The 16015-nt window shown below is 40.6% G+C and overlaps 1 protein-coding gene across 17 annotated transcripts in view; it reads left to right on the top strand.

Annotated features, from left to right (window-relative positions):
• The first annotated feature begins 227 nt into the window (after nucleotides 1–227).
• Nucleotides 228–16015, top strand: part of ptprk (protein tyrosine phosphatase receptor type K) — a 128939-nt gene continuing 113151 nt past the window's right edge. For 5 of the 17 annotated variants that reach the window (XM_037750183.1, XM_037750184.1, XM_037750189.1 and 2 more), the window contains exons 1-2: nucleotides 231–570; nucleotides 7117–7140. In XM_037750183.1, the coding sequence (XP_037606111.1) occupies nucleotides 480–570; nucleotides 7117–7140 (115 nt within the window). In that variant the 5' untranslated portion in view covers nucleotides 231–479. Of the gene's footprint in view, nucleotides 571–7116; nucleotides 7141–16015 lie in introns of all 17 variants that reach the window. The other 12 variants (XM_037750178.1, XM_037750179.1, XM_037750177.1 and 9 more) reach the window with 5 other exon arrangements.

Raw genomic sequence — 16015 nt, 5'->3', positions numbered from 1 at the left:
ATTTGTTGTTATTATTGTCATTAGCAGTTTTATTGTTGATTTAGTGTTTTTTTGTAGTTTTTTTTTGTTTGTTTGTTTTATCCCTTTTTGAGAAACAATACAACAACACGCTGCAAGAAATACAAGTTTTCCTTCATTGCTTCTTTTATTATATTAGTGTTTTTCTTTTTTTCAATCAACGGCTGCCTCGTGACGTCACGCACTCTCTCCGCTGCGCTCGCTCTCCCTCTCTGCCTCTCTCTCTCTCTCTCGCGCTCTCTCCGCGTGAAACAAAGTGTGGTGTCCTCTCGAGCCCCGTCTAGGAAGCGAGAAAAGAGAGAAACCAGGAGAGAAACAGAGAGAATGGAGCGGCTGAATCCACCACAACAGGAGGAATACTAACCCACTAAAATATATAAAGAGAGAGAAATAAAGAAAGAAGAAGACGGAGGAGGAGAAACTTTTCGTCCTGGTGGAAAACTGTTACGGACTCAAAAAACATGGATGATACACTTTTCTCCGTGTTGCTGCTGCCGGGACTCCTGCTGCTGTTGTCGGCAGTTGGAAACACCAACGGTCAGATACCGACAGGTAAGAATTCAAAAAAACGTTAAAAAACGGTTAGAAAACGACTGTTTGAGTGGTTTCTGTTGGGAAAGTTTGGACTATTTTCTATTTTTTTTCACCATCTGTGTCCGTGTATGAATCCCTGACAGGTGTGTTTAGGTGTAGTAGGAGAAAAAAAGTTCACTACCGTGTTGAAAATGTACCAGCTGTAAGCTGACACCCTCGGATGGAGGTTTCGTGGAGTGTCTGGTGCCTTTTTCTCACTGATATAATGTGTTTAACGTTGAAAGCAAGTCGTATTACGCCTGTGTGATGTGAGTCTTGTCTGAGTCTGTTTGCCAAGTAGGTCGGTTCTTCTATCCACAAAATGGCTAAAACACCAATAGTTGGGCTGTGAACTCAATCTGAAAAGGTTTAAAACTTAAGTTGCAGTATTTCTGTTTGGGCTCCGGACTTTTTGTGGTATTATTTGACTCAATGACTGAACATGTAGAGCTTACAGCGTGTATTAGAAGCGGAGTGGAGAGTGGAGCTGCTTGTACAGCACAGTGTGGAGGGGAAACATCGTTCAGCTGAGCATGAATGGAGAAAAAGTTATGCACGGAGATCACCTCCTCCTATAATAACTATAATATCCACGTACTGTACACAGTGATGACTTACAGCCTTTTATGTCTGTTTATGATGACAGTGATCTTGCACTTTATGGTGTGATTCCTTGCCGTCATCTATAGCATTAGGCAATTATTTCGGACTCCAATTCCAGGCATTCTCTGTAATCTGGGATGCATTTAAGTCTTTAATTAATGCATATATTAGCCTACTGATAGATGCTTTTAAAGGTGTCATTCTCTGTAGTCTTGGATGCATTTTCAGTCTTTAATTAATGCATGTATTAGCCTACTAGAAGTGGTCATTCTCTGTATTCTGGGATGCATTTTAAGTCTTTAATTAATGCATGTATTAGCCTACTAATACATGTCTTCAAAGGTGTCATTCTCTGTAGTCTGGGATGCAAATTAAGTCTTTAATTAATGCATCTTTTAGCCTACTAATAGATGCCTTTAAAGGTATCATTCTCTGTAGTCTGGGATGCATTTTCAGTCTTTAATTAATGCATGTATTAGCCTACTAAAAGGTGTCATCCTCTGTAGTCTGGGATGCATTTTATGTCATTAATTAATGCATGCATTAGCCTACTAATACATGCTTTTTAAGATGTCATTCTTTGCATTTTAAGTCTTTAATTAATGCATATATTAGTCTACTAATGCATGCTTTTAAAGGGGTCGTTCTTTGTATTTTAAGTCTTTAACTAATGCATGTGTTGGCCTCTAATACATGCCTTTAAAGGTGTCATCCTCTGTAGTCTGGGATGTATTTTAAGTCTTAGTATTAGCCTAATAATACATGTTTTTAAAGGTGTCATCCTCTTTAGTCTGGGATGTATTTTAGGTCTTTAAAGAGGAGCTCTTTTGTACGATGCAATGGTCGGTTCGGTTCGCAAAGTGCCGTGAGCTTTTCACTCTCTGCAAACCAAATGATCCTCTTCTCTTCTGCAACTTTATTCACGCTGCATGCAATAAAACCTAATGGTTGAGAATATAGCCTGTATACGCCGATTGATTAAATGCATTTTGTTAGTGCACCGTGCGATTTAACTTAAGGACAGGATCAGTTACTTTTCCTCTGCAGACCCTGCAGGTTTCATCTTTCTACAAACTGTGAAGATGTGTTTTTAAACTATACATGCGGCCGTGCGCATTATTCCCTTTCAGTGTGTAGTAACTGAAACGACCGTGACATTAAACTCTTCCTTATATTTCTGGGCATGCATGGGAGCTCCTTTCTCCTGGACTTCAGTTTAAACATCGCAAAGTGTGCATCTGCTCCTCTTTCGTTCGTCTTTTCTGCAGAAACACGTATGCACTCCGAGGAGGAAAATCCTGCAACCGTGCTGCTTGATGCGCTCCGGGACGATGCACAAATGCAAAAGTCCCCTAAATGAACTCAAGAAGGGAGTTATTATCTTATAGCTGTGTGTGTTGCTGGTGCAGGACTTGAGAAAACAAAGTCCGTGCATATGTATTTTCTGCAGCTTTCGGTGTCCGAGCAGGCAAACTCTCTCTGTACCTGTGTCTCTGTCTGCTGCGCGATGTATTTACCAGCAGCAGTTCGTCTCTGAACTCAAACACACATAGAAAGAGAGATGCAGCTGTTAGAAAGCTCAGCTGACCTCCAAAATCACACTAAAACCATATATGGCTGCAATAAAGGACACATCATGCTCCACTGAAGTGCTAGGAATGATCAGAAACAGTATAAAAACGTCGTTTTCTGCTTCAGTATGTTAATGATTTGCATAGAAATTACACATTAATTACCACGTCATCTGTGAACGTTTTATTGCCACCCTCTCCCTCCTCCCTATACCCACTATAACCCCTCCTCTTCCTCTCCCTTGTGGCCATTTGGCCCTCTGGGTAACAAATGTGTGGAATTTCTTTGAGGCCTCTTTGGGAATTTGAGTGCTGTTAATTTGCAAGTAAATACTAGTGACTTGATGTTGCTTTGCAGAGAGTAGGAGGAGGAGGTGGACGCTATAGCGTTAGCGTTGAAAGGGGGTTGAAAAAGAGAAGTTGGTTGTATTTCGGAATAAAAAAAAGCAAGCAACAGTGGTAATTTAAGTAAATCAGATGCAGGGAAAATGATTGTTTAATTGCAATGAAAGGAGCCAATTCCTGGGGATGAATGTGTGATTGCCATCCCCCTTCTCTGTATACGCTGTGAATCCTAATTGATGAAGTTGAAAAGGAGACAACTTCTCATTTATGGCACAACAAGAGCTTGCATTTGGTGCAAAGTAGAGCTGCAACGGTTAATCGATTAGTTGTCAACTATTAAATTGATAATTGATGAATTGGTTTGAGTAATTTTTTAAAGAAAAAGACTACATTTTCTGTTTCCAGCTTCTTAAATGCGTATATTTTCTGGTTTCTTTACTCCTCTGTGACAGTAAACTGAATATCTTTGAGTTGTGGACAAAACAAGACATTTGAGGATGTCATATTGGACTTTGGGAAACACTGATCGACATTTTTCACCATTTTCTGACATTTTATAGACCAAACAACTAATTGAATATTTGAGAAATACTCAACAGGTTAATTGACAATGAAAATAATCATTAGTTGCAGCCCTAGTGCAAAGAGAGTGCAGGATTTGCTCGATTTTATAGTTGTTTCCATCACTGACAGCACCAGAGCTGCAACGGTTAATCGATTAGTTGTCAACTATCAAATTAATTGCTTTTTTTTGATAATTGTTTAATCGATTTGAGTAATTTTTAAAGGAAAAAAAAGCCAAAATGTTCTGATTCCAGCTTCTTAAGTGTGAATATTTTCTGGTTTCTTTACTCCTCTATGACAGTTAACTGAATATCTTTGAGTTGTGGACAAAACAAGACATTTGAGGACGTCATCTTGGGCTTTGGGAAACACTGATCGTCATTTTTCCACCATTTTCTGTCATTTTTTGACCAAACGACTAATCGATTGATCAGGAAAACAATCATTAGTTGCAGCTCCAATGCAAAGACAGTGCAGGATTTGCTAGATTTAACAGTCGTTTCCATCTCTGACAGCACTTTTATTTGATCTCTTCAGTAAAATATTAAAACAGATGGGACTGATAGGGTTAATAAGCTGCAGCCAGAGTGAACTGTCACTGAGAAAAAAGTGGTGTCTGTTAGATCAGAAGCCAATAATGAAGGAAATCACAGGAGAGATGTGTGTTGTGGTGCAGCATCAGTCGCCGTTGCTCTCTGAAATCACAGACAAGGACGAAAAAAATCAGTGGCGAGGATTTAAAAACTGTCCGTCACATTTTAACAAAGTCACTTTGAGTTTGTGTTAAGATGATTTTTCTCTAAATCTGCCTCATTTCCTTCTTTATCTTCTAGTTCCCCATTTAGAAAGTAAATTATGGCATTTATATAAATCTGTCTCTCCCTTGTCTCTTCTTATCGTGCTGTTTTGCTGCAGTTTTGTATTGTCCTATCTCTTACAAAGTCAGTGTAATAAATTTGAGCGAGTGTAAGTGAGTTTATGTTAATTTGACAACTTTCTAAATCTGTCTCCTCTCTGATCGAGCTGTGACACAGATTCCAGGCGTCTTTAATCTTAATGAAGTGAAATAATTGTTTTCCATTAGTGTCTCCAGACGAATTAGAGGGCTGCCGCTGCCACTGAACGCCACATCTGAGCTGGTTTAATTATAATTGTGAATTATTTTAGTATTTTTGAACATTAGAACCAAGTTGGTTTAATTATAATTACTTTTTGGCTCCATTTGGAAGATGAAATAAAATTGTGTGTTTTCCCCCAGAAAGAGGGTGATAGTGGAAAGAGGAGGAGGAGGGGGAAAAAAAACAAGAAATGCAACCATTGGTTTTTGGCCGTGGGCATCTCCTCCACTCAAGAGACTGTGAAAACGGCAGGAGGGAGTGTGTGTGTGTGTTTCCCTGTCATGTCCTATGTGTGTGTGTGAGCAAATGTGTGTTGCTGTCACTTAAAGAGAAAGAGGGAGGCCGATGCTTTTAAGCCCTCCGGAGTACAGTGGTACAAAGACGAGCATGTGCAATGTTTGCCTCTCATTGAGACTGATGTGAAAATGCCTTCTCATTCTACTCGTGCCATGTAAAATGGCACCAAATCAAAGGCTGTTTTATTTATTTTCCTCTTTAAAAGTAATGCTTCTGCCCGTCGTCCTTCAGATCCGTCTTAATGTCTTCTCTTCAAATCAAACAACACTTTGCCCAGAGAGCCAATCTGTGTCTACGGATTTCAATTTAGTGATAGATTTAAAAAAAAAAAACCCATCTCTTTGAAAGTACTGGCTCATGTCTTCAGTCGTTTGGTGGATGAAGTCTGTGCGCACACAGGCGTGAGTGTGTAAATGTAATTAATCTGTTGAGAGAATTCATTAGCTAATCCCTCATTAGACTGTGTGCATGTGTGTGTGTGTATGAATGAATTTGAGGGTTTGTGTTGAAAAATGGATTAGCGTCACATAGCGACGATGCAAACTTTAGCCTCTTGTTGGTGTCAGAGAGTTAAGAAGGAGGGAAAGTGAGAACATGACTTTATGATTCAGATTTCCATGAATTAGGGCTGCAACTAATGATTATTTTCATTGTCGATGAATCTGATGATTATTTTCTTGATCAATCGAATAGTTGTTTGGTCTATAGAATGTCAGAAAATGGTGAACAATGTCTATCAGTGTTCCCCAAAGCCCAAGATGACGTCCTCAAATGTCTTGTATTGTCCACAACTCAAAGATGTTCAGTTTACTATCATAGAGGAGTAAAGAAACCAGAAAATATTCACATTTAAGAAGCTGGAATCAGAGAATTTTGGCTTTTGTTTCTTAAAAAATACTACTTATACTACTAAAATACTAACCAATGTTATGGTCCAGATTAACCTTTGGATGCTGTTGCGGGATGCGTGTAAATCATCAGTCAGCGAGCAGGAAGTGAAACCAAGAAAGTCTCATTGGAAATGAAGGGAGGCGGCACGTCCAAAACAAATCCCAATCCCTGAAATATCACATCCCTGATGAATGATGGTATTAGTCCAGTATCATCAATCTCTGCTCTGCCCTGATTGGCTCTGGTCACAGCTGTCGGTACAAGGGGGGCTAGAAACACCCTGCTGCCTCACATACACACTCATACTATACGCACACACTTACACACATGGCTGGCTAATGACAGATTAAGTAATCAACACTCTCACTTGATTAATTACATTACAGTGCATACTGCATACACACACACACACACACACTCTCTTTCCCTCACACTCACACAGATGTGAGCAGCCTCAGTACCAGTTGTGTAGTCTAGTGTGTGGGGATAATGATATATATAATGGAGACATGGCTGCTGTGTGTGTGTTTAGAAAGAGATTGAGAGAAGTGGCAGCAGGTGACGACAGTCTTGGGAAAATGATTATTTTTAGGGTTACCATGAGGTGAAGTAGAGGTTAAAGGTTGAGGTTGGGCATCTGTTGGTTAAAGGTTAGAGTTTATGTTAGGGAACATGTGCAGTCAACAGATTGTCCTTCCCCTTTTTGATACAGATTTGGGTGTGTTATATCAAATAGAAGGTTATATTTCCATTATTATGTCATTGCTTTTATTTTGTATGATTTCTGAAGCTGTTGGTGCATTTGGTTGCTGCTGCTGAGCAGAATGTGTAACAATATATTAGAAACTTATGAGCACATCTCTGGTAAACCCGAGATTTAAAGTGGTGCTTTTGTTTGTGGAGAAACTCAGTTTCACAGATCTGTTTATTAAATCATCGATTACTCGACAAAATCGTATGAGTGTTAGTCGACTAAGAATTTCTTTGCTCAAGTCCTGCAATATATGCTGAATAGATATATGCTGAATTTCAAAAATTCACAGCTTTCCTCTTGTGTGTATGTGATGATACACCTGTGCATGCTCTCCAATCTAATTTTGTCTTCTTACTCTCTGCTTTGCTTCTGTTGGAACCAGCTCACATGGGGCGCGCTGAGAAGGGTGAGTTACGAGTGGTCAGCCAATAGCTGAGCTTCATCTGTCATAGTCATCATCACCGTCAATAGTCTTTAGTGTCGTCATCGTTCGCCCACAGTCTTCACCCCAAAGTTCCTTTTTCAATGTGTAGACGTCCGTTGAAGTGATCTAATTGTTTCTCATCCGCTGTCATCCCATCTTTACTAACCATGCCATCTTGATGAAATGTTTGAAGTGCTCTTTTGCTGGTTTGCGGTTATCTGTCTCGTGACTCTGCCAACCTGTCTCTCTGTTAATCTACATGCCATTTGTGTGTGTCTCCCCTGCTGTGTTCGTCTGTCTCCGTCTGTCTTTGTGCAGTTACATAGACAGCTGTCGGGAGGTTTGAAGTTTCCAGGTGCTGTTTGTTTAGCTGATCCTGCTCTTTAATAAAGGAGCTCTGAGTAACTTTGTTCCTGCAGTAGCCGACCACACCTCTTCTTCTTCTCTTCTAACTGTCCACACATCCTCTCATCCTGTCTCACACCTATCCTCTAATATATCTTCCCTTCCCCCTCTGTCTTTCTCCCTCTCACACACAAACACTCACAGCGGATGGTTGTTAATGAGGGAGTTGTTTTTTGTTGTGAAAGTGACAGGTTAGTAAAATACACCGCAGATATTTCACACTGCAGAGGCTTACAGAGAGATCACGGTGTAACTGTGGAGTTTGGTATCCCACAAGGCTTCGCCGTGACAAAATCAAAGCAAATATGATGTTTATTTACAAAAAATCAAAAGCAATAAAACTCCACAGTGAAGGTCACATTCTGGTTAATCCTTAAAAACTGAAAAAAAGAAGCTTTGATTTATTTGTTGTTTTTTAGGTGTGTGGGAGTAAAACATAGGATTTGGAGTGCTATGCTCCAAAACACAAATTATTTAATACAAAAATAATAGAGACCTAATGAAAGCCCAGCGAGGCAGGAATACTGTCAGTTCATATTAAGCAGGACAGGTTCTTGAAAGTGGTTTTGGCAGGTTCTACATCTGCTCTCACTAATCTCTGTAGATTACACTCAACTCAGTCCCTGAGACAGGAGGTGTTTGTGACTACTGTTATCGCTCTGTGAGCTCTTACCTGATAGGTTGTAGATGAGGTCGAAATTAATAAAGGTGTAGTGTTTTGAAGAATAGGTTTACGATTTAGTACATTAGCTGTGGATTTACCACATATCTCCATACATTTCGAGTTTGCAGGGACGAAATCAAACTTCAATCGATCCAATTCTGTAATACTCTTGTTCTATTTTGAATAATTCACAACTCCAAAGAAGGACGGAGATCTGATCATCTGCTTTGATGGTATATTAACATCTTTCATATCCAGTCAAGCTTTCAATTTCCATCCACAAGATAAACCCCACTGAGTCCCTCAAAAAGTAGCCGAAATATCCAAATTTCTCCTTTCTTTTATGCCAAGTTATGACGTGACATTATATGGTCAAAAACCTTTCGTCTCACTCTTAGTTTAGCTGACTTTCTTTTTCACTTCTTAGTCACATTTTACTAGAAACTTTTTTTAATAATGTACCCCCTTTGAAATATTTTTTCAGCCAAGCACCCCCTAACCAATGCAAAACATTTTTGGTAGAAAAAAATATAAGAATAATGTGCGTTCAGCAATAATTGCTGTTCCAGGTGGCTACTTTCTGTGTTTTCTTTTGGTCAGACGAAGGCAAACATTTGAAATGATTCATGTCTTAATCATGTTTATTCAGAAAGCTGTAGGAGGCTTTTGCAGCTTGCCCCAATATACATTGCTTTATGCAAGTCTTTGTTTCCCCAAATCTCTCCAGTGGAGGTGGCAAGTGCAAAGTTAGCACGACCCGTAGTTTCACAATAGCCTCATTATGTATGTGAAATACACCAGGTTGAAATAAGCTTTCTTTAATGATACTTTTTTATGTGTATTAGTTTTTCTCTGATGTTGGCAGAGGCAGTTTTCTACTTCAGGCAAGGTGGCTCTCATCTGCCATAAAAACTGCAGGAAACTCTGCTATTAATAGCTCAAATGAGCTATTAATACTATAATGTATTTACATTAATTGTGAAGGTTACACTCAGTGTCAGCCTTGGGGGCAGAAACCAGCCGGTAGATCTCCGGTTTTCCTGTTGTCACTGAAACCAAACCATTGTCCCACATGTTTGGCCAATGTTTGACGATACTGGGGTCGAGCCAAACCACTGAGTGTGTGAGTGGGGAATTCTGGTGACTCAGCTGGCCAAAGTGTAACCCAGCGTCCTCGCTTCTCACTTGTTTTTAATCTCAGCCTCTCTGCTCAAATACCTAAAGACAAAATACCCCAAAATAGTCTTCAAAAGGAGAATTTAAAGTGGAGATCATCGGAAGTGTGACTTTTTAGGAGCATGTGCCTTTTTAGTGTCCTTGCTAGGGCTATTTTTGTCACCCTCAAAGCTCCTTACGAGACATTTTAGACAAATTAAGATAAGAAAGTGTCTTTCAAGTGGAAGAATTTGTTCAAGACGGTCCATAAAAAGACGCTCTTTGTTTTTTACTTTACTTTAGGCAGTGTTTTTCTTTGTCTGTACGTTGAGTAAATGTGACAACAAAGTTGTGTATGTGAAGGATTGAGCCTCTTCCTGTTAGCCTTCAGGTGGACTGGGTTTATGGACATGGCCAAAGGGCTCTAGTGTGTCTCTCTGTGTGTGTGTGTGTGTGTGTGTAGCTAAAGGCAGTGGCTGAAGTGGTTTCCATTAGTCCAGTTAGGACGACATCTGTCACGAAGCTGCACCACACACACACACAAGTAGCCATAAGCAATCTCTGTGCAGTATACCATAGCAAGTCTCATTCCTGATCTCTGTGTGTAGCCTCATGATAAAACCCCACAGGACATTCTGCAGCTTTCAGCCATACAGCCACATTATACATCCTGACACTATTTTTACTGTTCTTATACTACTTTTCCAATAACTCTCGTCTGCTCTTTAAGCTGATTTCAGTTCAAAAGCAGCAGAAAGCTTTCGAGATATATAAACCCTCCTCTATGTTAGTGTGAATCAGGGGGGCTCACAGACAGATGACCAGTCCATTAAGATTATCATCTCCATCCCTTCCCCCGACCATGTATCTTCACATCCCCACCATGCTGGTCCTCTGTCTGTCTGTGTAAGCGCAGATTTAAATCTAGCAGATATTCCAGAGCTATCTTCTTTCTCTAAATGATGTTACACCGTTTTTTTTTTATCTGTCTGTCTGTCTGTCTGTCTGTCGTCCTAATCTGTCGATTGGTCCGTCTGCCTGCCAGCCAGTGTGTGTGTGTGTCCCTCCTGTCTGCAGATGACTGGATGACTGCAGACACATGGTCAGTCTGACAGCATTTGCGTATACGCACCTACAGTCAATCACTCCAGCAGACAGACAGACAGGCGGTGTGTGGGAGTTTGCAGACATTTAAATGTTGAACATCTGTCTGTCAGTTTCCTGGTTGGTCCTCCACAGCCTTGATTTCTGAAACACTGTCTGTGATAAGTCATATATCAATAAATCAATCTTACCATATCCAAGCATATTACATATATAGATAAGATCAATGATGTCTTAATTTTCATCTTCAAAACAAGCCTTATTTATATGAATAAAATATGAGAAAATTTAGCTAGAGGCTCATTAACCTTTGATATCTACGATCATAATTCAGTATCTTCCCTCAATCATGTTTCATTTTCCACTTTACTGGTGTAGATATTTTACAGAGAGCTGAGCCCAAGGACTCACAAACTAAATAAGTGATGAAACCTTTAATTAACCGAGTGATTGATAACAAATCAATTGACCTAAAATTTGATTAGCAAAACTCGGAGGAGCGGCTTGCCATAATGAGATCAGCGCTCGTCCGCCTTAACAGCCCACCTTAAGTGAGCCTGAGCCAAAGTTGTGGCTAACTTCGCAGCTAACCCCCTTCAGTAAACAGACTGTGGCAAGCAAAACACGGGAACTTGGCTTGTGGCTTGAGGAGTCGTTGCATTTCTTCACCGACAGCCTAAACTGTACATACACTGCTCTGCTACGCTCACAGCTTTACTGTTATTTTCATACTCACCGTGAGTCCATCTCATACACACTCTCCATTGCGTGCTCTCTCTCTCTCTCTCTCTCTCTCTATCTATTTCTGTACCGCACACGACACTCGCGAACGTAAAGCACACAACCTACGCACTTCCTTCAAGTTATTCCTTCAAGGAGTTTGCTAATTGTATAGCACATTTTAGTTTAAGAAAACATCTTAAAAATATAAAATTCCCTGATGATCCCATTTAGAGTAAAATAAACCATGAAGTAGGTGATGCTTTAGGGCGTGGCTATCTTGTGATTGACAGGTCGTGACTATGATGTTGTCCAGTCTGGGTGTTGTCTGCGTTTTCATCTTACAACTTTAACTCTTTCACAGTGTGTTTTCACTTCATGAAAGGTAATTTTATCATTTTGGTCACCTAAAAATGTCTTATTCAGTGTTCGGCCATACTTAGCTCCACCCTCTCGTGTCACCTCTGGTTCTTATATACAGTCTATGCGTAGACGGCATGTCTTCTCAATATCACCCGACATTGTAGTTTGTGTTTACTTCGCTCCTCTCTTAAAATCCTGACAAAACCAGCGGCTACGCATCAGTGTCAACTTAATATGGCGTTAGATTCGGGCGGATATGGAAATCGGTTAGAGTGGAAGATATCAGGCAAAGTATGGAGGGGAATTAAATTAAATCTAATCTATAATAAAAGCCTACAAAAGAGTATAGTAGTAGTAGTCTTGAATGCAACTGAAATGCATACTCCTTAGGGGGGGGTCACAAATAATGTGTAAACATCAGAGTATGTTACTGGCTTACATCAAAGTTAAAATATGCAGCACCACCAACAGCTTCAAGTGACAGAGGGGACAGGGCAGCTTCATACCTCCAAACATTCAGCGGTTCAGATTTATCTCCACGCATTCATGGAACTAAACAATAGTTTTCTCACGGTTCCTATAGATTGTAGAGTCAGGACACCTACTGGGACCGTATTTCCCCCGAAGTCACTTCTGTTTTTAAGTGAGCAGCACTGAATAAATGTGTTTTGAATGGTGCAAACAGTGTGTCCTTTCCACTGGAAGTGATAAGAAGGCAGCGCAGTGAAATTCCCAACGGACACACAGCTGTAGAGCAACATGGCAACCAAGAAAAACACCAAAATAGGACATGTGAGGTTTTCATTGGGAGGTAGAGAGTAGTGAGATCCTTACTGTGAAAGTATAGTAGCAACACACACACACACACACACACACACACACACACACTCCTCAGCGATGTTGATACTGTGCAGACTCCACCGTGTCTGGTGGAGTCGAGAGAAGTCAGTCAGTTCAGTTCAGACAGCTCTCCTCTCCTCTCCTCTCCTCTCCTCTCCTCACTTCCTCTCCTGTCCTCTAATCTCCTCTTCTTTTCTTTTCTCTCGTCTCCTTTCCTCTTGTCTCCACTCGTCCCCTCTTGCCTCCTCTTCTCCTTTCATCTCCTCTTGTCTCCTTTCACCTCCGTTCCTCTCATCTTCTTTCCTCTCCCTTTCTTGTGTCTCCTCTCCTTTCCTGTCGTCTAGTCTCCTTTTGACTCCTAGTCTCCTCTCCCTTCCTTTCCTTTCCTATTCTCTTGTGTCATTTCCTTTCCTATCCATTAGTCTCCTCTCATCTCCTCTTCTTTCCTATTCTCTTGTCTCCTTTCCTCTTGCCTCCACTCGTCCCCTCTTGTCTCCTCTTGTCTCCTTTCACCTTCGTTCATCTTATCTTCTTTCCTCTCCTCTCCTTTCCTGTCCTCTGGTCTCCTCTCCTCTCCTCTCATCCCTTTTTGCTAAACATATCTAAGTTCGACTCCCTCCTTTCCTCCCCTTCAAGCTTCTCCTAACGGTTATTTTACCTCATTCCCCTCTTCCAGTCCTCCTCCCTCCTGTTCCTTGGAATTTATGGCTCACTAGCCTAAACAAAGCAACACAACGTTTATCAAACCCTCCCCCCTTCTCATGTTCTCCTTATTCCCCCTCTCTTCCCTCTTTTCCTCCTCCTCCTCCTCCCACCCTTCTTTCCCATCTCCTCTCTCCCTCGTTTCTCCAATTTCACTGTTTCCCCCTCCAAAGACCCACAACAAAATCAAGGGTGGGATTTTGTGTTCCCAAATCCAGACTGAATGGTGTTGTATTACAGGGATTAAGTGTGTGGATTCTGTTTCAGGTGGAAACCGTAATAGTTAAGGGAGTTATACACAGACAGGGCAACATGGGAGGAACAGAAGAACAATACAGTACTTTTAGAATAAGTTAAAAGTGAGTTACTGTTACTTATTAATGCTGAAATTATGGATCTCTAACTGACCTAAACTCATACTGCAGTTTCCAATAGTTGCCTATAAGCTGACAATAGCTACAAACACTGACATCCAAACTGAGGTTTTATCCAAAATACTAATGTTGGCACTGGCTGACCATCTCTATTGCAGAGTTCAAAGGGTTAATCAGTTATTAAAATAGTTACCAAAGAATTTCTGTCGATCTATGAATCAATTAATCGACTAATCAATTCAGCTTCTGCAACATTTTAAGGAAAACTTAAAGTAAAATTAAACAGGAACTCTCAATTATAGTAACACAAGTACTGTAAGTGTAATTTACTTCTGCCATTGCCCGTTGATATCAGTTAATACAGCTGCCAAACGAAACAGTGATGTTTCTCTATGTTTTATCTGAAACTAAAGAACAAATTCCTCTCTACAGTGTCATGCTGGCTCCAAACATCCTCACTCCTTCGTCTGTGCCTCACCCCCTCCTGTATCACGTCAAGGTCTCTCTCTCTCTCTCCTTTTTCTGAGTCTTACTATCTCTCTCATCCACTCTCTGGAATGCTTTTGTTAGTGTTTTCTCTCTGCTCTGTTTTCAGTTCAGCCAGATTTACTTTGACTCACACTACCCCCCTCTGAATATAAGTCTTTGTAGAAGAAACTGTCTCTTTGTATTAAGTGGCTAGGTTAACTGTCACTGTGTCTATATTGGGCCAAAGGTAAATAAAGTGTCTGTGTGTGCATCTCATGTGTGTGTGTTGGTTGTGTGTGTGTGTGTGTGTGTGATTGTGAGCCAAGCGAGCTGTCTTGTTGGAGTAACGGTTAGCAGATACAGCTCTGCCTCCCCATGACATAAACTGTCTCTTACACTCATCCTCACACACACACACACACACACAGACACAAACACATGCACACAATACTACCTTAACACACAGCGTCGCTGTGTCTCGTAGGGTTAGTCCCTCACTACAAAGGGAGCTATATGAAGTTAAGTACAGTCTGTGTGTTGAGCTCTCAATGGGGAGTCTTTAACTTCAATGACAATCTGTAGAATACCTTTCAGATCCAGGTATGAATTTATCTAAAGCTACATCCACACTAATGCGTTTTCATTTTAAAACGCCGTTGCTGAGTTACAGAAAATACAACTGAGTGTTATTGTAAGGTCTTCCTCTAGCTTTCGCACACACACAATTGAACAGAGATGAATTTAGTGGGATAAAAACAAGTTTTATTTTTCAAACGCACTTTACAAGGCTGCTTCTAGTCTTGCTTTATCTCTCTCACACACATCAGATTTGCTTTAAAACATAAACAGATACAAATTTTACTACATTATGGGTCAAGAAATTTGTTCCACACACGTCTCACTCGTTTCCCCCCGGTTTCGTCGTTGTCTGTTCTCACACTCGGGTGGCTGGAAGTCCCTGTCGTACTGGAGAGCAGCTTATATGCTTTGTTCGTTTAAAGTTTCTTTGTGAACTTCACAATAGTTGTCTAGAACAAAATAAGCATACATAACAAAAGGAAAGTCCTCTGTTTTATGTCCATCGCCCTCCTTCAAACGCTGCTGGACACGCTGCTTACAAATCGTTTGAATAATAGCTTGCTTCATGCGCATGTAGGCCGTAGTAGCATTATAAAAATGCAGAAATGAACTGCACAACAGCTGTTAGCAGAGACGACAAGGTCAGCAACACCTGTAATTCTTTATTCATGTTGAATTAACCACTGGTAGTTAACCACTTGCTGATGCCATTTGTTTACTTCCGGAAAAGTGTCACATGATAGGGGCGCGACAACTCAGAGAGGACACGTTATGACCGATAAGGCCCAATCAAGAAGCGAACGTGAGTGTCAGCGCCATCATTTTCAATGGTCTCCGTTTCTACCCGTCTAGACTAAAATGCAACCCCCCGAGTTTTCAAACTAAAACGGGGTCAGGAGCGTCTTCAAACTTCTTTTTTTTAGTGATTCTAAAACGCCAGAGTAGAAGTATGTTTTCTATGTAGTAGAAATTATGCATTTTACAACAAAAACGCTTTAGTGTAGCCTACTGCTGTTATTCAGAGTTATGTACACAATTGTCAAAGGTATATCTGTCCATTGTTCTTCATCCATCATACAGAGCTTTTTGAAATATCTCTCCAGAGTGGCTCCATTTGAAACTTCTGGTCTCTCTGACGTATGAGCCAATCTTTGACAGACATAATTGGAAGCGTTGTGTAGTAGACAAGTTAGAAATACAACTTATTGTCGCCTTCAAATTTCTGGCTGATCACCACTGGCCAGTGGATTTCCCCCTAAAGTACATCTCCTTGCAAGAATAGCTAATATAGTTTTAATCTGATTATACTGCAGTCATGTTACCCAGGGGCCTGTTTCACAAAAGCGATTTGAAAGACAATTGCAGATAAATTTGCAAGCACCACAGGGTGTTCATGCATTGGACGCAAGCATGGTGTTTGCATTGATAGTGAAACTTGTCAAAATGAATGGCAGAGGAAAGGTGTTAAGTCGTTTTATTCAGA

Source organism: Sebastes umbrosus, chromosome 18 (genome assembly GCF_015220745.1).
Source record: "Sebastes umbrosus isolate fSebUmb1 chromosome 18, fSebUmb1.pri, whole genome shotgun sequence".
NCBI lineage: Eukaryota > Metazoa > Chordata > Actinopteri > Perciformes > Sebastidae > Sebastes > Sebastes umbrosus.
Note: the sequence above shows the minus strand (reverse complement) of the source record. Positions and strands in the feature narration are given on the sequence as shown.